Consider the following 26,451-nt stretch of genomic DNA (forward strand, 5'->3'; position numbering starts at 1 on the left):
TACTACCCTTCAAAATCATGGATATTTATATTACCTTTCTTCTGATTAAAAAAATGTCAATGTCTTAGGGAGAAACTTGTCGCAACCGACATTGAAATTTATTATTTGTCTTAGATATGAAGTGCATATTTCTATAGAATGCATATAGTATGAGAAGAAAAAACCCTGTAATCTCTTGTTCTAATTTCTAAACCTAATAGCTTTCAGACAGAGACTACATAAATAATGAAAAAAGTAGCTCTAACAAAAACTGCCACTTGAATGTTATCCATTGTTGGATATGACTATGAAAATGCAATAGTTATATATAAACTATTAAAACATCTTGCTAAAAGTATACACTAATACTGCACTTTCGTAACTTAATTATTTTATTTTGATTATATGATGTTCGTTAAAAACGTTTCTTTGTTCAAGAAATATATGATTCTTGATTTTTATTGTGAAATTAAATTATAATAAGAAGATCTGCAAATCCTATTGATTTTTCTTTCCTTCTATATCATCTTCATGGTTAATCTCTAGATATAAGAAATGTTTTGTGTAAAAACTAGAAAGAATTGATTTCCTTAGAAAGTTATTAATTTAATTGCTTGGCTAATTCGATATTTTAAAATTATAGCTTAATAGGATAACAATTGGTTAGTACGTTTGAGAATAATTTATATTAAAAAAAAAAAGAGAAGTTCCATAGAAATTATGAACTATATTGAATATCTGAAAACACATATCAATTTTCTCAATATTCTATTTATTGTTTCTTCAGTTAATTCGCAAGCTTATACTAAATACTACATATTTCGTTGTTTTGTTCTATACACCATTAAAATAACTCTTTAAGTAACACATTTTCATATAGATAGTTCTGAGCAATCAATCAACTCCGTATTTATGCATACTATAATCAGTTTGTCTTTAGTTATTATTATGCATATTATAATCAAATATCAAGGTATTGTATGTACGACAACGGTACTCAAAAGCAATATGAAGTTCAATAACAAACGAAAATAATCAGATATTTTAAACTAAAAGTTTAAAAAACCTTAGCCTTTTATGAACAACAATGAAAAATAGTTTATAATTTTTTAGTTATATTGAATTTAACTTCACTTATACTACAAAATGACACAAACGACAATAATTTCATTCTTTCTAAAAATACACAAACAAAACGTACATATATATTGCAATGTAAGATTTTCTCTTCCATTTTGCTGTTAAGAAAAAATGCAACTTACATGTTGAATACAATGAATTGATCTATACAACTCTGAAAATTTATCGTGTTTAAATTAAAACTGCAATTTTTGAAATACTTCAAACAACTGAATTTCTTTCTTAATCTGTATTTGAGTAGTAACAATGGAACTCAAAAGACAACAAAACGCTGAACATCATTAAAAAAAAGTAATGACTAGTGAAGTATAGTATATCTTGAGCAATAACATAAACGTACACTTGACTTTTTTTCTTCCTTCATAGAAAGGATTCTGTGCTTTCACAACTTTGTAAGTCAACTGAAAATACATTTATGGCTGTGTCAAAAGCACCTCTTTCAATTGTGAGGAAATCTATACGTGTAGTCTATTATTTATATATTTTAATTTCACTAAAACTAATATGTAATGAGATAATTCTATTATTTATATGTTAAAGGTAGTTATAAATAATGGGTTAATATTCAGTAAACTTAAATCAGGAGTATAGTATTGATATCTTTGCTAGACAACTTGTTTAACAAATTATTTTAAATATATGGTATTTTAATTGTGTATGCAAGTATATTTACATAAGTTGAAAGATATTGAAACTACCTTTTGCTTCGCTTTGATACAGTAAAAACTAGGTAATACGATTTTAATAAATAATTCCTTCAAAAATACATATTTTTTAAAAAGTAATATTTATGTTAATGAAAGCGATTTTATAATGTATTTTTCTGCTTGAAGTAATTGCGAACATAAAAAAAAAATAACGTTTCAAGACCAAAACAAACCTGAGGTGTAAAACAAATTTTACGATAGTTACGAAACCATTTTTACTAATGTATTTGACATGTTTTGACACCTGAAGGAAACAAAATATACATAATCGATTTCTCTTAAAATATTAACTTTTCTCCGATTATACGGAAAATATCAGTTCTAAAATTAAAGTGAAAAATTGCTTTAGTCAACTAGTGTGTCACAATATTTACTCTTTTAATAATTATATCCTGGTAATAATTAATTTTCCAATAGTTTTTAAGAACGTTCAGAAAACGGAGATAAATGTTACAATTTGACAGCACAATGTTGCTCGTACTTTCCATTATTGTCAAGGTTGTTACTATTTTCGAGACGTTCTTTATTGGTAAACACAATATTGTGTAAATCCATGGTGTTTAATTGATGTGAAGACTTTTTTCAAATCACTGGCGGACTATGTAACTAAACAGTACTTTGCAAGTACTAATAAAGTGATTACATTTTTAGATATTTTTCATGAGCTTCTGATATATAGTTTTGACAAAAGTAAAATAATGAAAGATTACCGAATATTCTGCAAAAGCTGCTTTCTAAAGGAGAAATATAATGAATAATGTAATAGAGTTCATTTCTACTTCAGATAGTAAAATGTTTTTCCTTTTCCTTCTTGTGCTTGCATTATCTTGAAATAGATAAGGAGGTGGTGTGAGTATTTCCATATTACCAAGTAACATTTAAACTTAAATTTTCAGAAATTGACAAATGAGCGTTATTATTATTATTATTATTATTATTATTATTATTATTATTATTATTATTATTATTATTATTATTATTATTATTATTATTACACAGTATTATTAGAGGTTTCAACGAATTGGTTGAATATTTAAAATAAATTTTAAAATCACTTTTTTTTTTTTTAAAGTTTGCATACACCTTGCCTATTAGCGTCCTAGTATATGAAACAGGTATTACGGACGGAACCATCTTTAAATATATAACCCAAACTATTATGTGCAGCTGGCTTGAGAAGTTTGTATTCAACATAATTTTCGTTGTTATTACATTTCGAATTAATTTATCTATGATGATATTCAATTTACTGTTTTCTGTGTTAACGGCCAAGTTTTTACTTTTATTAGATAGATAGATACATGTATGTTTTAATTCATTTGTTTCAAATACATTGACTATTTGGTTAAAAGATGCTTTTCATCACCTGTAGAAGTTTTAATAAAAAAAAAGAAGTATTTCTATTGGAAATGCGCTCCGTATAGATGGTAAAAAAAAAAAATACACTTTATTAACCGTGCACATGAGCATTTAAGAAAAGCCAAGTTATGGGCTTTTTAAATGATGAAAACCAGAAAGCATTAACATGAAGATAAATAAATTTATGTAATGTTTAACAAATCATGCTTCTGTAGTTGTGATGTAGATCTCATGAACTACTATTTTTAATGTTATTATTTTTAATGAAGTATTTGTTCATCTAAGTTTTAATTTTGTTTCTGCTGTACATGTATCAATACATAAATTAAACCGAATGTAAGTTAGTCATAATCATTTTTTGTTAGTATAGCTACGATATAATATAGTTACTTTGTTAGTAATTTGTTTCGTGAAAGTTAGTTTACGATTTCCATCATTTTTGGTTTACAATGTAACGAATATAGAAGAAAAAAAAATGAAAATGGGCATATTCGAGATATATCTGTTTAGTAAAAATATTTAACTTCATTTAAAAGTTAGATTTTAAAAATCTTTTTCCTTGTAATTTCTTCGTATTTGTTCCACTAGAAATCCAACACTGCAAATGAATTAATAGTACTAATTAAAATTTGAATTAACTAACTTTCTGGAGAACACTTTATATCTTAAGAAGTTCGATTTTGGTGAACTTTCGTATTAGCGTAAAGTGCTTAATAGAAACTCCATTTCCAAGTTATAGCTCTATCGCCATAAATGGAAAGAGCGATGACTCCTTAAAGATAAAATAAAGACAACTAGTAAATCTTCTGTCAAGTAAATAAATCATTTCCGTTTAAAAAATAGCTAAAAGTAATTACAGTTGGTTGATATTGATTGACACTAGCTAAGGAGGACTAGTAACTGGCATGTATAGTGATAATTGCTGTCATCCTGAAAGCAGTCATTTTGGGATTTTGTACCTATCAAATGTATCAAAAATTAATTGTTGCCATCGATTTCGTTACAATGCATTTTCATTATGGATAATGACATGAAATTGAATCGGAAAACAGTTGAAGTAGAAACCAGTGCAAAAAGAAAACTTTTAACATGTTCAAGTCAATGAATATTTATTTGCAATATTTGATTCAGAACACGCATGTACTGACTTTTATTTCAAACGTTTTCCTCATCAGTTTCACATGCAATCAAAATACAATTCTGACTAAATCGATTACAATATATTTGTGGTAAAATTTCAGTATAAGATTCCCTTTCTATTTATTTATTTATTTTATTTTTTTAAAAATATTTTAATCCAGTATGGCGTCATCATAGTTATTAGTCAGCAAGCATTTCCTCTTATTTAAGCATCGATTAATGTCAACAAGATTTCAATTTCTTGAGCTGTTCTCGATCAAAATTCCTATTTTGTCATGTAATAGAAAATGTCTGTTTGTTGCCTCTACTTCAGCTTCAAAGTGTTATTTTGTCTTTTACTATCGTCGTCAGTAGCGAGTACGATTTTAATTGTGAAGTTTTTCTTGGGTACCCTATTTGTAAAGGGATTTTTGTCAAAAGTAGACTCTGTGACTACTTGTTAATGGTAACACCTAATGTTCCTTGTTAGTTAAAGTGAATTATGAACATTTCTTTAATATTCTTTGTAAAATATTAAATGATTTTCTTAATGTAAAATTGAACTGACTACACATATAGACTTCGTGCAGCAAATTTGATACAATACACTTCTCGTGTTACTCGGTTTTTTTAGAAGTCATTTGTATAGGCATACATACTCTCATCCATTCACACACATACACGCATTAAGTACTTACATAAACATTTACTTCATACATTCATATTGTTTAGTAACTCAAACATTCAGTCAATCGCTCAAAGACAGATCAGTTAATACAAGGGGAATGTATTTTCGAAAACTCACTGGAAGTCCATGACTGAACGGCAAAGAATCTTTGGTCTTGATGTTTCGGCAATCGCAATGTGTTATGTCGTCTCCTGCATGATGATGCTGTTTAAGGTCTTCTGAAGAAACTGATAAACGAGGTTTCTAGCAAACCATACATTCTTACATTCACACTGCCCACTCTCGGAAACATGGTGTTCGTTTTATTAAAAAAAAAGACACACAAAAATGTCGATGTAAAAAGTGAAGTTATTTTTCTTGTTTTCCGGAATGCTCTTCGTCACTACAGTTTCGTATGGAATATACTGAGCTTAATGTACTTTTTTCCTTAACGTTATGTACAACACAGAATACACCTAACAATTCACAAAACCTGAAAGCTTTGATACTTCCATGCGGCCGATTTGTCGCTGTATTCCAGGCAATCCCCAGATGCTGGCGTGATCGAAGGATTCACAGGGGTCACAGGAGTCACTGGGGTGGACCTCGAACCACTCATGCCATGCGAGGTTATTGTTTGACCGTGGCTAGTCATTTGGCTCAGTCCTGTCATCGAGGTGACCTAGAAGACAAAAAGGCAAATACAAATTTATATTTATTTTACTGTATTTTTTTCTTTCTATATGTAAAATAAACACACTGCTGAACAAGACTGCACTTATTTAATATTAAAACACATTTACACGTGACGTTTTGATCTTCTAGCCAAGATCCTCATCAGAGAAGGCTAGAAGATCGAAACGTCACGCGTAAATGTGTTTTTATATTAAATAAGTGCAGTCTTGTTCAGCAGTGTGTTTATTTGCTGATTTTATTCACAGGACGTATTACTATGATTGTGTGTCAGTTTCTACATGTAATACAGATAAATAATTATGAGTTATTTAGGACATTCGAGAAGAGTTGAATCAAGCATATACTTCCAATGCATCATTTGAGTTTATAAGACATATACGTTTCAAATTACGGTATAAAGCTTCTGAAAAACACAAATCCCCACTTCAAAAGCTTAATAAAAAGGATAATATCTATAAATTACGCTTTAACTTGCCTTTTCTCAGCAAAGTTTTCGTAATTTTCTTGATGTTAAAGTATTTTAATGCCTTATGTTGAATTTCTTTTATAAAACAGGTAAGAAATAGAAAACAATAACAATAATTATGATTTTCACAAAAGTGGAAAACTTTTCATGACTTTAGCCTAGTTCTCCCTGTAAGCTATTCTATTATCTAATCATTTTTGTTCTTTTATTGTTTTGGATTCTAAAGTCTTACTAACTCAATGGTTTATGGAGGATCAATGTGACATTCACACAAACATTCTACTGATTTATGTCCTTAGCCAACTGTAACCAGTTTATACTTTGTGTTCAGAGCTCCTTTGTGGCTAAGTGGTTAGCGAACGCGTCTTTGGCGTGGAAGACCCGGGTTCGATTTCCAGCAGGAGCTCATGTTGTTCGGATTCCAAGTTAATCAGTAGGTCCCGGCTTATATAGCCTCGCTGCTGAAAGGGACGTTAAACTCAAAATCAACTCAACTCAACTCTACTTTGTGTTCCTATTTCTGCGAGATTCATCTTAATATTGTCCTCTCATCTCCGCTTAGATCTTTCTAGTAGTTCTTTTCCGATTGGGTTTCCAGTCACAATTTTGAAAGCTTTCCTACTTTCTTCCATTCTAGTCATATGACCTGCCCACCTGAGTCTCCTAGATTTGATGACTCTAAGAATTGTTACTAAAAGGTATAAATTATGTAGTTTCTCATTATGATGTCTTCGCAAATACCCATTCCCAATCCTCTTGAGTCTGAATATTTGCCCTAGGATTTTATTCTCAAATACTTTCAGTCTGCGTTCTTCCATCAAAGTAAGCGAAAATATTTCACAACCATACAGCACAACAGGCATAATTACCGTTGCATATATTTTAAGCTTCAAATTCATTCAACAAAACTTGTGAAGACAAAAGATGTTGGACTGAATAGTAACATGGATTCCCGCTTTCAGTCAACATTTAATTTTCTTCTTATCTATTTTTTTTTTCATATTATACTATAATAAATTCCAAATAGGGAGTATTTTACATCCATTAACTCTTCTCATTGCTGACGTAAACACCTGAACGAGATTTTTCTATAACGAAGTGTTAAATAAATATTTCTCAAATTTGAATTTAATAATAAGTTAAACATTAATTATGAAACTATGGAAACAAGAAGCAATATTTAAATGAAAAAAAAATATCTATCGAAAGAAAAATAACTGAGATTCATAGGCATTAAAAACGAAAGAGAATAAGGCAGAATAGAAAGAAAAATTACGTACTTAGAAATAAAATTTTATTCTCTTCAGGAAATAGTACTTGCGTGGAAGATAATGCTTATTGAGTAGTTTCTTTTGACTACATAATAACTGAAATCTGTTCGAGAGTCTTTTGTTTCTACTACAAGCAAAAGCGGAATTTTTTAGTTTGTTCTAACTATTTTCAGAATCTGAGGATGCAAAATGCTTTATGCTTGGCCTTTCCGTGTGGAAGGCATGAGGTATTAAGCGTTATCAGCATGGTTTAGTGAATTTGCCTTCAAAAATTTAAAGAGAAAATCACCAATCAGGAACCACAATCACAATTTTAGATAATGGGCTATTGTTTATGTGTACAGTATTTTCTATTAATGTAATTGAGAAACTATGCATAATTGAAGGAAATGAACATAATACATAGTTGAAACAAATTGTTGTTGAATGAATAAATAACTCGTTACACTAAACATAGATTTTAACGTGACACACAAACCACGAACAGTATTATGTTAATTGATCACTCATTTAGTATAAGTATCAATTATACATTGGATTCCTCCAACCATGCTTCATGAAGAAAAGTAACAATACAAAAATAATAATAAAACTACAATACGTATACGTATCAATTATGGGAGAAATTACAAAATTAACATCAAGCAAACACGTGTTCATTGCAGAGGAAACAGTATACACCTTTAAAAATGTATATAGTATACTGATTATGAAAGATAAATAAGAAAAAATATTAGCCAAATTTGATTATTCTTATTCAATTATATTATTATACTTTCCGATAAAAAGCATATTTTTTATTTGTAACTTGATTTTTTTTTTCATAGAAAAATGTTTATGCTAATCAGGTAATTTGTTATGTAGCTTGAAAACTATATAATATATACAGGGTACTTTGAAACCTTACACTATTAATATAAATTTTATGTAACAATCTTATGTAGTAAAAATAAATTGCAGTTTTTTGTAAAACATGCTATGAGTGTAGTGAAACGACTAGTAAAACATAACTACAATACTACTAATTTTTTTAAAAAAATTAAAAAATATACACAGTGAGCTCTTTCGCTAAAATACTTCATCATGCAAGACCTTGTACTTCCAGCGAAGAAATGTCAGATGTAAGACCTGTCATCCGATATTCAATACAAATCTGATCTTCCAATAGCCCATCGCAAAGATAACATATATATTTTATATGAGTCTAATAGTTGTGATTCTTCTAATATAAGTTATGTTCATAACTGCATCCACTGTTTAGCCTTCTATATTGCAACACTCTGCTCCTCTTTCGATTCAATCAACTACTGATATTCTTGCAGCACTTAAATTCCTTACTTACTTACTTATCTCAGAACATAATTCATCACAACAGCACAGTTGGCCAAATTTTTTGCATAAGGATCGTCAAAATTTTTCCATAAGACTCTTCTGTGTCTTTTAGTTAGGGATGTAAAGATACTTATCATCCTGTCCGCAAGCCACCCTTGGCATTAACAGTCCATAATACCTTGCCTCATTATAACCACTCCATTCTCGTATGCAAATACTTATCAATTTAATCAGGTAGATTGGATTGGGAAACGCTTCATATATCTGGGTTGGCAACGGTCAAGCGCCAAACGCAGCGCCAAGCTATCGGTGCAAAAGTGTTAGAGTGAACTCCATACTCCATACAATAGTTTGACCTAGGCGTTGATTAATCGGTTACTAACTCACTCAGGGCTTCTTCTTTTTTTACATATAGACATTATTATTATTATTTTTACATATTGTAATTGTTTGCATAATTTTTCACACTGCCTTACTTTCACTATTGTATCCATTATAAATGCATAACTCATATAAGAAAATTATTACATAGGATGATATTGGGTAAATTAAGAAAATACAAGCTTTAGACGCATACAAAAACGTCTCAACAATAATATTGAAACAAAAAATAAAGGTAAAGAACATGATTTTCGTTTCTTTTACGTTCCACATTATCTTTTAGACAAAGAATAAATAAATAAATTATAAATTTAAAGTCATATTTAAATTTCCTAAGTAACTACTAGAAGCTTATAAACTATATTACGTGGGTGAAACAGTGAATTTCTGTATTTACAACGTTACATATTATTCAGATATCAGTATAACAAAGACAAGTATAGAGATAAAAATAATAAAGGAACACATTAGAAGCACTGAAGATAATAATTCAGAGGTATCTAAACTATCTAAGCATTTGTGTAATTCTAGAGACTATTAAGCACTTAAATATTTTACACGATACTTCTTCAATCATGGAAATACTAGTATTGAAATTTTATTATATTAGAACGTAATATCCAAAATTAAACTTAGATAAATCGGAATTATGTAATAAATAATTATCTTCCGTTCCCTTTTGGATCAAAATTACCATAAACATAACTAAATATATGAACAAAAGTTATTTTTAATTTTTTTTTCCAGAATTATATGGAATTGTGGTATAGCAATACTGACGCGTTAGTAAAGATGATAACGTCATACTAGTGAATGAAGTTATGAGTTTTCGTTTACATAGTAAGTGTGTACAGAAGATTGTTCGGTTTATATGTGACCAAATTTGAAAATTTACTTATCATATAAAAGGCCCCCTTTTGCATTCTATCGGACCACCACCACTCATTACCCAACATCGAAATTTTCACTGCAAACAAACTGCGTTGCGAAGGAGAGATAGGAACCCCATCCCATTGTCAACAGGAAAAATGTTATCGATTTGGGTACTTAAGGTAATTAACCACACTTTTTACAAGTTTGACATTTTATCAGGCATTCATCTGTTCTGAAATCGTTGACAAACAAAGAAAAGATAAAGTGCTCTAAAAACAAGAATCCAACTTTGTGTTCTTAAGTCTTTATTTTTCAGTGCTCTAAAAACAAAAATACAACTTTGTGTTCTTAAGTCTTCCTCACATGAGTTTTCTTAAGTCTTCCTCACATGATTGATAATCTTTTCTATCACTACATCTTAAAATCCCTACAATACATGTAGCCACTATAGAGACTTATGAACACATACTCAAGATGTACACATAAATTAACTTTTAGTTTTAAATTAATGGTAGTTGAAATCACTGTTATCATGTATATTATGAACAGAGAAAAATTAAATTTTCCATAAACAGAAGCATTGCTTTGTAAATAATTAATTACGAAGTTATTATTTGCTGAGCAAAACAATATATTTTTACATCAAAAACTAAATACTTGTGATAGTTTCGCCAACTAACTTTGGCTTCATCAAACACTATGAGATACAGGAGTAATGTACAATCTCATATACATACAATTGTGTGTGTATATGGATATTATTGAAGTTAATTATTGTTAGGTGAGATTAGTTTAGTTAATGTTGTCATTTTGTGTTATTAGCAACAATGGAAATGCCTCAATATAGGAATTTTAAAATCTGTATACTTGAAGGAGATTGGATGCTGCTAAGAACCAACCAGAAGCAAGATGTCTTAGCGGTTGTATGTATATGAGATTGTACATTACTCCTGTATCTCATAGTGTCTGATGAAGCCAAAGTTAGTTGGCGAAACTGTCACAAGTATTAAGTTTTTTATGTAAAAATATATTGTTTTGCTCAGCAAATAATAACCTTGTAAAAAATTAAATTATAGACATTAAAGTATTAAAAACAAAATAAAACATTTGCCTAATTTTTTACCTATTTGCAATTTTAATCCCTAAACATTCTTTATACCAATCTCTCTCTTGAAGTTTTGGTCACAATTAATAAAAGCAAACATAACATCTAGGATAAAATACACAGTCAGAAGGATAATTATTACTATATATCTAATCTTTCCTGGTAAAACTGTGACACATAACTCACGTGTGGAATTTGTGGTATTCAAATCAACAGGGAAAAGGTGTTCCTTTCCCTGCTGAGTTTCTTTTCTTTTCTTTCTTTTTTTTTAATTTCCTGTTTGTACCTTCCATATGCGTTTATTCTTCTACGTACTTTATTATTCCTGACTATGTGCACAGAAGAGAATCAAAACCTTACCAAAAAAAAAAAAAAAAAAAAAAGACTTTCAAGGTCTCGAATAAATGACGATCATAACATCTGCATTAGTTGCTTATATATAGTGAACATACATTGCAGACACCATGTGCTATGTAAAAATTAGCATATCATATAATGCACGTGCGAAAAGCTATTAGCAGAAGCTTTTCTAGTTAATGTTAATTCCGAAACAGCTGCATCTACATCGAAAATGATACTAACACAGAACAACATGACATAAACAAACGTTTAAACCTTAAAGGGTTCACATATAATAATTGGAACTGTATGACTTGACTAAAATAAGAAGCATATCCATGAACTTGTCCAGTAGAAGTTATTATGTGTATAGAATGTTGCTGTAAATGGTTATCACTAAAAATGAAAATTACGCATGTGTTAAATTCGTATATCGTATGTGATTATAACAAGGAATTCAAGTGTGATTAGCTTGTGATAAGATGTATGCTGAAAAACATGCATGTGAGTTTTTGTTAATGTTCTCGGAATATATTTGAGTATTCACATACCTGTTGTTTGCGCGAAGGTCGTTTCACTTTCTGTCCCAGCAGGTCGCATTGTAAAACCACGACTCCTCCCGGCCTTTCGTCCACGTTGTTTCCAAGCCGTTATCCTATCGATATGAACCAAAGGGACTCTGTCAACTAAGACTCTATATCGAATACATTTATTTTCTTGTTCGATTTTCCTTAATTTTAAAATTGATAAAATTAACAAGGTTTTGGTTAAGAAACGCTGGCAAGGTACGTAATAACACTATCCATGGCTTTGGATTAGATATTGTAACAAAACAAATACTGACCAAAGCTTAAACACACGCTGTATTTTAAACTATAATGTTAAGCAAGTGTTAAGGAGAGTGGATCTTAGTGGATCCAGAACTACTTATGTTCAGTGGAACCACTTACGTTCAGTCTGGATGTTAAGGCTATGTTCCCGAGCCTTAGTAGAGAATCGATAAAAAGTGTCATAGAGGAGGAGATGGGAAGCAGTAGTATCAAAGGATGGACAAAAGAGAAAGTATTTAAGGCTTTGAAAGAAAACAGTTATGATGTAATAGGGTAAGAGCTGCTAAAAAATAATTATTGAGTAGAGGTTCGAGGCTGAGCCCAGTACTGGCAGAAATAGTTATGAACAAATGGGAGAAAAGGTGAGAGAAGAAGGGGGAAGATTTTAATCGTTTTGTAGCTATGTGGATGACTGCCTAGGCTTGTGAAAAGGGACTAGGAGACAATTAGAGAAGTTCAAGGATAGTGTGGAGGATAAAGAAAAAGGCATAAGCTTGGACATGGAGTTGGAAGAAAATGGAAGGATAAACTATTTAGACATGACCATAATAAAACAAGGAGAGGGACTGGTTACGAACTGGTACCAGAAAGAGTGCTCAGCGGGGGTGTACTGCCATAAGAGGAGTCACGTGGATAGGAGTACGAAGAGAAATTTCGTACAAATGTGATAAGAAGAATAGAAATGCTGAAGGACGAAGAGGAAAGAAGGAAGGAGAGCATAGAGAAATTCTACAGACAGAGAAGAACAGTTACAACAGGAAGGAGATAAAGAGGGAAGAAGAACGCAGGGGAGAAAGAAAGAAGAAGGAAGAGGAAGAGTGGAAAATGGCATGGTATAGAATCATGGGAGAAGAGACGAAGAAACTGAAGAAGTTACTTAAGAAAGGAGGGGTCAAAGCTTATAGAAGGAGTGGAGAAAACTTATTGATATCAATAAAGAAGAATAGAAAAGGCACGAAGAAGATTAATAAAGAGGAAGAAGGAGTCATCTACAAGGAATGGTGTGGGTACTGCGATATGTCATATGTAGGAGAGACAGGGAAGAGAATGAAAGGATAAAAAAAAAAAGAAAGAAAGAAAGATATCCGAAACTGTAACACATTATAGTTTAAAATACAGTGTGTGTTTAAGCTTTGGTCAATATTTCTTTTGTTGTAAGATACGTAAGTTTAACCAACGTGTAGATGAAAATATTTAAATAATAGTGAAATTGTAGTGTAACTACATTCCGGAGTATCATTGATGAAGGATGTATGTTATCTACATAACTGAGAAATCTGTTTGTGTTATGTAAATACATGATCATACTCAGAATGGTTATTTCCACGACTCTTGACGCAAATCCATATCTGTCAATCAAAGATAATTTGGGTCAATTATAATCTTATTTAAATTTTTTCTTAGAACTTAACAAACGTTTGTAATGTAAAATGAATAAAGGAATTAAGTCTTTTGGGAAATATGTTATCTTGCTCGAAAGGAAATGAACTTTTACCCGAAATATTACTAATAATCTATCCAAAATTGATAATAACAGAAAAGTCGATATCAAGGCAATTAAATTTACATCGTTTATTTTATTTTGAACTATCTATATGTTCACTAGATCGTTTATGTGGCCAACTTTATGGTTCCAAACATAGTAATCCAGTGCTATAAGAAATAAACTAAACGTAATCGTATTGATTTAGTTTTGTATAATGACTTGTACTTGAGTCTGCTATTTAAATAAATACTATATCGACAAGCTAAACATTTTAATTCTCTTAGATATAAAATTGAATTACATTTACTATAATTACCCAAATTGAGATATTTCTTTAACGCTCTTAAAATAACGTTAAAGTGACAAATATTACATTTTAAACAACTTAAAAGTATGAAAATGTTTCAGAAGCTAATTTTATTAGTAGGACTTAAAGTGTTTCCGCTCTGGATAATCACATGAATATTCTTAGTCAAAGCCAGTTAAACCTTCAAAATGACAAGATAAGTAAGTTATGATAAGATGACTATGTCATATATTTTATTGGATTTATCTTTATCGACTACTGGTATACGTCTTTGATTCAATAAAAGGTCTACAAGTAAACAATGACTAGTAGTTAAACCTAAAAAGCTTGTATTTTCAAATTGAGGATTAAAATATTTTTTTCATTGCGAGGTTGGTAACAGATAATATGTAATAAATCACAAGATCATGTAAACTTTTTCTTAAATTTGTGAGCCATAAATTTAAAATTATATTAGATCTTAAAATCGGTACGATCGATTAATATAAATTAATTATATTAATTAATTTAATTAATTTAATTATATTATATTAATCACAATTAGAAAAGTAAAGCAAAATGTTAATTTGAATATATAAATGAGAAAAATTAAGCAACTTTACTAATTGAAATTACTGCATCATTGAAGGAACTTGCCTAACATAGATACGATATTCGTATTTTACATTTTTGTTGAGTTTAGAATGTTGTGAATTTGGCACTGCTAGTGAATCAATTTATTAAGTACTTTGTATTTTTTTTTTAAGTGTAAAAGAATTATTCTATATACTTTTACTCTCATTAAGATAAACTTGTAACAATTGAGTTAGCTTTTGGGTTTCTTCCTTGTTTTATTTGATTTTTAAATCCATTATAGTTATATTCCGAGGACAATTACAGTTGTTCAAAGCATGAACAAACATGGACAAAATATCAAGAATCACTCAATTATTAGAGCCTGTGTATTTCAAGTGTACCCTTGGAAAATATGCGAAACACACTTCGGCCCAATCCCCGCCGCCGTTTGATGGAGGAAACTCACCCTCTGCTTAGGAAAAAGAGGTGAATGACCTCAGTTGTGTTGCCAGCTTGTTATTCAGTCGCTTGGTCTTGCCGAGTGAAGATCCTAGGCTACTTAGAATGACTAACAAGACAGAGCACAGCGAAGTCCGTGAAATAATTTACTGTGACAACGCTTCCGCATCCAACAATTGAAAGATCTCGGCCGCAGCAACTTGTCCCTTCGAGGGAGGTACGGAAAAACACGCATCGCCAGCAGCGCCAGAAGTGGCACAGTTGAAATTGAAAGGCTCTACAGAATTATTTTTACTTTGCCCATATTCTTTGTAGAATTCAGAATGTTGTGGAGTGATTAACGTGTAAATTTGTTACATATATGTGCCCTTTCATTACACACATGAATTTGAGATCAATATTTTTGCCCCATTTCGGCAGACTACAGAACTGAAAACTGAAGAAGAGAAAAGATATGATACAGCTTCATTTTGTGAAATATTTTGAGAATGAAGACATAATGAAATATATTGAATATATTGAGAAATAAGAAGCAAAATATCTTGCAATATTATGAACAAGGCGGACAAGTTCATAAGATATGTTATCTTATTGTGGAATAATCCTATTGGATTTAAAAAAAAAAAATTTCAAATGGAAGAAAAACTTAAAATGCTTAGGGAAATCATCAACTGCAGTTTCCTCTAAAAACATACCATTTTCTCTATTCGTATGTCTTCAGTATTTTACTAAATATGTATAAAACTGAATTACATAAAGTATAATCAGAAACAAATGACATTTACATAATGCAAGAAAAATTGGATTAATTGGTTTACTTAAACTTTTTTTTCTTTTTTTTATTTTCACTTACAAGTAGACCTCACCAGTTCGCCGTTGTGTTAGCAAAAGGAAACAACTACTGTCCTAATGTAGGGTTGAATTTAAGACACTGACAAAAAGTTTAGCTGGTAATGAGCTCTAGAAACATGAATATGGAATAGCAATGTACAATATAATTTGATAGTTGCAAGACCGATTTTTTTCGAAATAGATGGAGTAACAATAGTTATGACTTCAACTATGTAAATCGAATTAGGAGGGATGTTTTTATGGCATTCCAGATTATGACCGCCATCTTGAAATCTGCCATATTGGACCGATGTCAACTTTTTCAAATGGAAACAGGGCCATGTGAGGTATCAAACAACAATGATTTTTTCCACCCAATCGCATACGCTAATTAGTTTGTCCATATCTAGACAACTTACAGTTCTTTGAATGTTGAAAAATTCGTTGTTTGTAGCAGATAACTAGCAATGAGCATAGCTCCAGAGACAGCATTCTTACAGCGTTTTCCCATGTTTCTGGTGCTCATTAGCAGCTAAAATATTTGTCAGTGTCTCATATTCACCCCTATATTAGGACAGTAGTTATTTCCTTTTGCTAACGCAATGGCGAAGTGGTGAGGTTTACTTGTTAGTGTATATTAGATTACCTTCATTCTAACGATCATTTGATTGGCTTTCCAGTCAGTTTAAACTTTGATGTGGTGGAGAGGCCAATGAAATGATTGTTTGGACCAAAGTTATCCATAAGTACAACATTCAACCTTAAAATTATATTAATTTACGAATTAATCAATATAACATTTATTGGAAAAGTTAAATCAATTGTTAATTTGTTTACCTTTATAAAGTCTTTCCAAATCTCAAAGTAGTAATAAGGATTAATTTCTGTAAATAAGGTCTTTAGGAATAAAACCTAACTGTCGTTAAGTAAATTTAAAGTAACTATGATAAGTGACTAAAAGAAAAATCGTCATCGTTTCAAGAATTCGCAGAAGATGGCTGTCAAAGGTTCTACTTAAAAATATCATCTTATGTAAATTTTATTATATGAATTTAAATATGCATATTTTTAATGGAATATTGTAAAATGTTTTAATAACAAATTGAATATTGTATGATAATCATTATGTTATTATAATGATGTATTTGACGAAGCCGATTACTTGAGAAATAGAATGTAAAAAATAAAGAAATGAGCAATATAATCTAATTTACATTTGTTCATTTCTTATTTCTACACAGTCATTTAATCACACACAAATAGCTTTTCCTTAAATATCTTTCTTAACTGGTCTGAAACTTAAGATTTCTCTTTGTAGAACTCACTAGGTTTGAGTCTCAAATAAGTTAGTGGAGTTGAGTAAGGAAGATCCAAAAGACCTATTTATGTGTTTTTGTGCTTTTTGTTCCAGATCTTTTCTTATACTTTTCTAATTAATCTTCAGCAAGTTGGAGATTACCAAGAGGTAGAAAAAAAAATTGAATGATGTTTGTATCTTTGGGAATAATGGTTAAAAAAAGTTCTATATACTTAACACTGGAATATACGTATTGCAATTTTATTAACACACTTATCACCCTACCTGTGACAATGCGTTTGTATCTCTTCGCAATGTACAGTCAGTGACAAAAGTTCTTTCCGTTTGGTAAAATATATTTTGGGAATAACTGTGGTATGGCTGGAATGTACACAAAATTACATTCGTTTTAATTCACTGAAAACTGTGCTCAAATTATTCTTGCATTCTGAAGTTATTTATGAAACAAATTTCATCAAACGGAAAGAAATTTTGTCTCTGACTGTGCTAATAATTCTTATTAGACACCTTCGTATCATTGATAAGATATCTAGGTACAAAACCAATGTTCAACTGTTAAGTATTGTTTTTACGTTTTATTTGGCTCTCAATAAAGTGGATATTATTCTCATAATCACGATGTAATGGAAAATTCCAAAATGTTAAAACTCGTCGTCCTGTCGTACGAACCACCAACAGTTTAGAAGTTGAAAAAATACGTGAAATTGATTAATACTCTAACAGTGAAGTATTGAATTAAGGTCTATTACTTCTTTCATAAAGAGCTATTTTTGTATGCAAAAATATCAAGAAGAATGGGGACCTGTGACACATCTCATTTCATTAGATAATTGAAATTTATATTTCCTGTGTGTGTTGCTGATAAGTTTATATTTCAAATGCTAATACCTAAGTACTTAGTTGTATTTCAGCAACTTTCTTATTATTTTATTTTATTTTATTTGTAAATACATACTTAAATTTTATGTTAACTTGTCTCTACTCACTTATTTGTAACATAAGACACACTTTCCATCATTATATTTGAACATAAATTCTCTTCAGAAAAAGCGGAAAGGCTATTACTCACCGCAAAAAATATGTAGCAGAATTTTCCTCTACATGCAACAGGTAGCGCTTTCGGAAGCTGCTACTTCCTTCATCAGCCTGTGGTAGGCTTCAAAAAGGATTTAAAAGAACATAAAGGATGGTTAAAAAGTTAGGATATGTAAAAAACCAAATCTTCTGTCAAACATTAAAACTCACGGGAATAAAACTCATTCCCGTGAGTTTTAATGTTTGACAGAAGATTTGTTTTTTTTACATATCCTAACTTTTTAACCATTTTTTAACCATCCTTCATGTTTTTAAAATCCTTTTTGAAGTCTACCACAGGAAGTAGCAGCTGATGAAGGAAGTAGCAGCTTCCGAAAGCGCTACCTGCTGCATGTAGAAGAAAATTCTGCTACATATTTTTTGCGATGAGTAATAGTCTTTCCGCTTTCTCTCATTGAATATAATCACCGCTCGCAATAGTGTGATATAAATTCTCTTGCTTCTATACCAGCAAAGTGTACAATGAATTGTGTTTTTTACTATTCTTTTGTCATTTATCTTTATATTCTTTTCTTATCTGATATTCATATATTAGTCTATCAGTCGTAGTTTAATTGTTGCATTATTCTTTTAGTATAAATACAGTAAAAGATATATGCAAAAGCTATAATAACTTAACAGTTCCTTTTACTTTATTTTAACTGAAAGCTTATAACTTGCAGAGGATTAACTTAAAATGTCTAAGCCTACATAGATTGAGTTTGTAACTTGTTTTACAGATAATTTCTGAATGAGTGAGCGTCCTACCTATTTCTGAAGATCATACCCAGTACTACTTAACGTGTAAACTAAACAAGCTGTCAAATACGAAAAGAATGGTATAGCATCATTTTATTTCCATGCTTTCTATATAATAACTTGAAATTTTATTGGGTTGTACTATAACATCATAATTGCTTAGACTAAAATATTATGGTTTATGGGTGCTTGAAAAATAAGATTCTAACTTTACGCAGGGTAAAGAAACAAGATCTATGAAAATATTGGTCATAGTTTTGAAAGCAAGTTTTGAGAAAGAATATTTCTAAGTTTGTAGTGATTATGTCAGTGTAATGATTGCAAAGACTAAAGGCAAACTTCAGGAAGTGATTCAATACACAAAACTATGCTCTTTGCACAACAAGAACAATAAAAAAAACTCTACTAAACATTAGTTTAAAAAACTATTAAGGTCTAAACTGCCCACTCTCTAAATTAAAGTGGTGAAAAATCAAATTTTAAGGTGGCAATTATAGAACCTAGACTAGCTTTAGAAAATTATATATCAATTAATATTTATTTTATCTAATTAAGTATGTGTCGAAATTGAGTGTGGTACTTATACAATTAATTTTAGTCAAGAAACTGAGTCTCGGGTAAAAAAAAAAAAAAGCTTATATTACCATAGTTATTAAACCATAGGTTACCATGAAGATATTTTTCTATGCTTTTGGCAGCTTATAGATCTGAAAGAGTTCGAATCATTCTAACATTTTTGTTCAGTCTGGTGCAAAAATCACTTCTTGCAGAAATGTTCTTTGTAATTACTGTAAATATTGTATATAAACACACTACGTATATCCAGAGTTATTACTTCTACAATTACTTAATCAAGTTACCGTGTTGTTATATCAAAACAGATCAAGTTGAATACGACGTGTGACAAACAATAAAAATACTAGACTCATAAGTTTTGTTATTCATTTCTTTATTACTTGGCGTGGTCATTACCTTAGACGTTGTCCCCTTCAGCATTCACACACTCTGCACTTGCTGCTGCCACTGTTAGTAACAACACTGGAAGTCATTTTCTGACTTTACGTACGAAGTCTGCCGTGTTCGACTTGACTTCTTTAATTGAGGCAAAATGTGTTCCGTTGAGGTTAGACTTTAGCTTCGAGTAAAGGAAAAAGCCATAAAGTACCAGGTTTAATGAGTAGGGAGCTGTTCTATAAGATTAATATTTTTTTTTTTTTTTTTTTTTTTTTGCGTCCAAACTTGCCTGACGGACAGATTCTTGCCAATCGATGCATTGTTCTAGTACAGAATTCATCCATTTATTCATAGTTGAGGCCCCTTCATTTTTTTTTTTTTTTTTTCGCGAAGTCTGATCAAAACTTCAGTGTAATGGTGCTGACTGACTGCTCTTCAGTAGAAACTGACTAAAATCTAAAAATTCTTTGAATGTCAAGGAACACAAGCAACACTGCCTCAAATCTTGAGACTGATATGCGTGCTTTTTACAACCTGAGGAAATCGGGATAGGCCTACTTCCACTGCATGAATTGCCGCTTAGTCTTCAGATCATAGGAACAAATACGTTTCGTCGAAGGTGATTATAGGTTCCAACAACTCAGATTAATTTTCAATGCGTTGTAACATGTTTTCACACAATTTTTGAGGGCAGTCATTTTGTTCCCGCGAGAGATTTTTCGGCACAATCTTGTCAGATTTTCCTCATGTTTGATTCTTCTGTGATAATTTGCTGAACATTCCCTGTTCAAGTTCACTAGTTCAGCCACTGAAAATGCACACTCAATCTTCGGTCACTTCTGATCATCTCGCATACTCTGTTGATTTGTCAGTAACTGAAGACCTGTCTGACCAATTGTTGTCTTCAACACTTTACCTCCTCTTCCAGAAATGTTTATGCCACTGAAAGATTTGTATTCTGGGTATACACTCACCGTATCATCATACTGCATCGGCCAGTATTCAGAATGTTTCACTTGCCGATTATTCAAATTTAAGAAGAAACTTTATGCTAATCCTTTGTTTCGCTTTCAACTAACAATTTTGCGATATTTGCAACTACCCATAGCACGGTTAGATGTATTCATTGGCAATGTACTCAGAACTACCAAGGTTGGAAGAGTCCGAAATTCATGCAGACCGAGAGGAATAGTTCTTCAACACAACACTAACCAATTTACTATAACTGTTTCCCGTTTATGAAATATAAATGAAGTACATTTTAATCACACCTCGTATTTTCTTGCTTTTTTCATATATGCTTTTCCAGCTTACAGGCTGGTAATTAATCACTTTATATAAAGAAAATCAATAAAGTTGATTTCATTGAAACTAATTACATTTCAGTGAATTAATAAGTTAATAATGTTTACGTGCTATAATTTTAGACTCTTTCCCAGAGTATTTTAATTTATTTTTCTTTTTCCTTTTTTATAGACGTACTATAGAAATGAATCGTGAATTCTTTTGGTTTATTATTATCTTAAATATAAGCATCTTTGTCAATATATTTGCTGATACTAATATTCATGCTACTTTTTTCTAACCTTAGATAATAAAAAGTGTCCAACAACACATTTTCTAACCAAATTCAAATACAAAGAGTAAATATTTTACTCTTTTTTCAAGCTAATATCATTTAATTTAAAGATAGAAAAGTGAAGGTTTATAGAAACTGTAGAATTTCTTTGTAAGTCTGTAACATTAAAACAAAATATATTGTTGCCCTGAAATGAAGCCTGGCACCTCATGTTTCAACATTTATGATAATGAAAATTATAACTAAACTTTAAAATTCAATAATATTTGTAACTAAATTGTCAAAAAAATATGGATGATAGTAACTATGTTGTTAGTATAGTATTCATTTGTCATCATTCGTACTCAAAAAATAGTAATTATGTTGGATAATTAATGTACTCACCTGTACTTTATTCAAATATATTAAATACTTAATATTAATATCAATAGTTTAAAATTTTATTTCAAACAGTGAATCGAGTTATTCTTTTCTTTATTCTTTTGTACACAACTATTTACAGTACATATGGATATATTCATATTTTTTTTCTGTACGTACAATCACGTGGGGTGTTTGCTGATTCTTTTTTTAACGACTGTGTTTGTTTGAGTGACGATTTAAGCTAACATTTATTGATGCAAATTAAGAATTAATTAAAAAGCAATAAACAATTTTAATTATATTTTGCGGTATGCGACAGGAAACAACGCGACATGTATATTGTAATCAATAGTTATTATTTCCGTTGAAATCAGAGGATGAGGCAAAAGCTTAAGATCAATATTCGATGTTCCCTAAGATATATTAGGTATAATTATAGATTAATAAGCAAACACATACACACATGAACATATTTTATATTACTACAATTTATACTCTATGTATAATAAGATAATTGCATGCTTAAAATTCTTTAAAAGAATCCATTCTTGGACTTTTTGCGCGTTGTATCTAATAGAATAAATTTTCCTTCAAAAGTATTAAAAGCTGTTGTAATAATTTATTTAGAATCTTTCCTGATATGAGCACACATATTTAGCATTTATTAGTATTTTAAATATAATACTAATACTAATACTAATAATAATAAAAATAATAATAATAAATATCTTCGTGGGTTTATTAGGATTTCTTTATTAGCACTAGTAATGCTTTTATTACAGAATCTTTGATGTTTTTATTTTTGATATTTTTATGTAATTAGAGATATGATCATATGACCTCTTGTTAAATGACTTTTTCTTACTAAAGACAATATAAAGAGTAAGCTTAGCTGAACTCCATACGAACTACTCCCAATCAACAAGGAAAATAATTAACTATATTTTTAGTTGTATTATTTACTCAATTTAGTGGTGCAATTTACTTTTTCCTCATTTCTATGACAGTGCACTATTCTGTATCCACAATTGAGAAAACAAGTAATGTTTTGGAGCTCTACGCATTTATTATCACAAGCCGTCCTTATCAAATATTTTTAAAAAATCTTTTAAAAATATTTGATAAGAACGGCTTTTAATCAAAATATCGTTTAAAAAAATCTTGAGTGAATGTGTATGTGTAACATTTGATAGGGACTGTGAGTCTTCAGTATAGTGCATTTCTCCTACATACTCCTTTGTCAATAACGTTGAAATGAGTGAACTAATTTGAGAAAGTTACTTTATAGCAAGTTATTTTTAGTGTGAAAACAGTAATGACATTCACTTTGCACAGTTGCTTTGTTATTCCAGCAGACATAAGCAAATCTTATAACTACCGGTAGAAAGAAGCAAACTACGAAATATTACAATCCGGCCTCCTAGAGCATTGGGAACAAGGATCTTGACGTTTCACGGTATATTGAATCGAAAAAGTTTTAAAATTTTCATATTTCATGATATTTTGACGAAATTTTTCATATTTTGTAAAATATTTATATTCCTTCATATTTTATATACGTCGCATGCCTAAAGTGATCTCTAACTTCGTTGAACCCAGTGACTTTGCTTCACCTTCAAATTTAAACGTACTTGCCCTCTTGTATTTACAATGCCAGGATCCTTTCTTATCAGACCGAAACCTATCTTCTAATTATAGGCTATTTATTGGTGGGAGTTGGAGCCTTAGTGAGTGAAAGTCCACTACCATCTCCAGTGTTGGCTCCGAAGCCTTTTAATACAAGTGAACATCCCCTTTGGTACGAGAAGGTATCCCGACTCCCGTGATATGATCACAAGGTACTGAATACCATGATATGACAACAATCCGGCAGAATCCAACTCATGATGTGGAAACTCTGAAACCAGGGAGGGGCTACAATCACAATCCTATCTACGACACATTAAGTCTAACACCACCTGTATTCTCCGAATCAATGACTTGTGCAATCAGTCCATTTGGGAATGAGACCAACCTCTACTTCCTCGGCAGGATCTCTCTCTCTCTCTCTCTCTCTCTCTTCATAGTTGACTCATTTTACTGTATGGGAAAGCAAAGACAATGCCAGTGTAGGATATATGTCTATACGTGCCTACAATATACTTCTAAAAAATATACTCCACTATTCCCACGGAGCCATGTGATGCTAATGCAAGATTAATTAGGCGAACTGAACTGAACTGAACTGAAATGAAATCTTTGAGTTTCACGTTCCACGGTTATGCCGGTTAGGCTAAAGGAGACGGTGATGTTGAGTAATGAATGAAATGGTGGAATGAAGAAAGTGGGAGGAAACGGGAGAACCCCGAGAAAACCCACGCACACGGTGTTTGTCCACCACAAAGTTCACTTGGTGGGGGCTGGGATCGAACCCGGGATCCCAAGCACCAGAGGTGAACGCTCTACCACTGAGCCACCGCGGCCCGCATTAGGCGAACTGAGATGGTGATAGTTGAATATTCCCAGGTTTGCATCCCTCTTTTAGGCTAAAGAAGACAGGTGATAAATGAAAGTAAATGATTATGGTGGGAGAGAACTCCCAAGAACCCGAGAAAGACCATGGACACGATGTTGTTCACCAAAAACTCACTTAGTCTAGAATCGAATCAGGGATCTCTATCATCAGAGGTGAGCGGTCTTCCACTCTATGCTCCCTTATGTTAATGTAATCTTTAAGGCGTATTTCCTCAACCTGTGGTATGCATACCATTTGTGGTAAGTGAACGTTGCTGGACGGTATGTACGATTTTTGGCGGTGCGCCAGTTAAAAATTGAGAACCTCTTTAGGTATATTTTTTAAAAAATACTTTAAGGTACATATTTAAAAACAGTCTATTTTGCTATTAGCCCAGGATATATGTTTTCACAAGAGCTTATCTTGAGTACATCTTTTCATGAAGATTGATATATTTTCTCTTTTTGTCAGAGGTGATTCGATACCTTTAAAAACCGAAGATCCATCTGCAAGAAGAAAGCGTGTAAACGAAGAGGCTATGCGGCAAACGGAAAACACTGATGGCAAGCCGTTAGTTACTGATGATGCCTGAAGTAATTATGTGGAAAGTACAACGAAGATTAATTCGTTCGAGACCTTACAAATTTACAATGATCCAAAAAACAAAATCCGGAACTGATTTTTTTTTTAAAAAAAACTTTGAGTTTTGAGCAACAATTCATACTAGCTGCAAAGTTAATCGACATAAGCTACGCATATGAACAGGTTTAAAAAAATCTCATACAATCTCGGAGCATAAAATGGATTCACCTAAAATGTTAATTCAACAGAACACGAAACCAGTTTCATACATCAACAAGACTGGTCGCGGCCATATTTTCATCAAACAGTTTGTCCCTTTCTGAATGTTACACATCCATACAGAACTGTTAGATTGGTAGATAAGATACAGAATGGATGAAGTAGCCCCTCGCTCTTCTCTTCACACACCATGTGGTTTCTTTCTGGGGTCATTTAGAAGATAAAACGTGTATCACTTCTATCTTTAGACACCCACGATGTGGAGATAAGAATTAGAACAGCCATTCACACAAAAACATGTTGAGAATAACTTGACCTGTACAAAGTGAACCTTTCACGGAACACTAACAGAGCTTTCGCTGACTATCTGCAAGGTAGGTAAAATATTCAAACCTTGTCTTTCAGATGATACGTGTTCCATTGACACTTGTTACACTGTTCAAATCCACGTCCATAGTTATGGAACTTGCCTCGGAATCATAAAATGGATCAATCACCAGTTTATCCAGAATTTTCTACTGCAAGGGAAATTTATGGGGTGTGAAGTTCATAATTTGCTCGTAGCATGCATATAAAACTTTTGTTACCTGGTGATTCTGATGCATAGTTTGAAAATGCTGATTCAGAAAATTTAGAGGCTATAGATAAATCAGTGGAATCAAGTACTTACGGACGCCTTATAATTCCATATTTTTGAATTTTCATCATTTACTATACTCTCTTTGAAGTAGCAAATTTTGTTTTAGCATTTTACGAAGGTATAGGCAAAATAGGTATTATTATCTATTAAGGTAAGTGTGAAGGCTCAATTATTATCAACAGATCCTGTATTTTGTAGGGAGCAACAATATTCAACATAATTCAATGAAATTCAAGAGATAGGCCTAATGTTCTAACTTTGTCCATAGACAAGTTGAATAAATAATCAGAGAATTATCTGTGCACTTTTTAAAATATTTTGTTTCTTTCATTGTTCAGAGAGTTCCATTATTGAAAGCATGTTTCTGAAGAGTAAAATGAAATCAAATTTATAACTTGAATTTAATTTAATTATTTTGAACATTGTTGCTCCCTACAAACTACACTGATAAGATATGAGGTATGTGCTGACATCTATTGATTATTAGCGCTCCTTTAAATTTACCTTAATTAACAAATACAATTTCTGAATTGAGGAATGACCAATGGTTATTAGGTCTACGTTAGT

The 26,451-nt window shown here is 31.2% G+C and overlaps 1 protein-coding gene across 3 annotated transcripts in view; it reads right to left on the minus strand.

Moving 5' to 3' along the window:
- Positions 1–1,092: 1,092 nt before the first annotated feature.
- The window catches only part of LOC145660639 (homeobox protein OTX2-B-like), a 194,775-nt gene continuing 169,416 nt past the window's right edge, over positions 1,093–26,451 (minus strand). For 2 of the 3 annotated variants that reach the window (XM_081725928.1, XM_081725929.1), the window contains exon 6: positions 1,093–5,653. In XM_081725928.1, coding sequence (XP_081582054.1) covers positions 5,456–5,653 — 198 coding nt within the window. In that variant the 3' untranslated portion in view covers positions 1,093–5,455. Of the gene's footprint in view, positions 5,654–11,985; positions 12,090–26,451 lie in introns of all 3 variants that reach the window. The other variant, XM_081725930.1, reaches the window with a different exon arrangement.

The sequence above is a fragment of the Thermobia domestica genome, chromosome 9 (genome assembly GCF_964235325.1).
Source record: "Thermobia domestica chromosome 9, izTheDome1.hap1.1, whole genome shotgun sequence".
NCBI classification, from domain to species: domain Eukaryota; kingdom Metazoa; phylum Arthropoda; class Insecta; order Zygentoma; family Lepismatidae; genus Thermobia; species Thermobia domestica.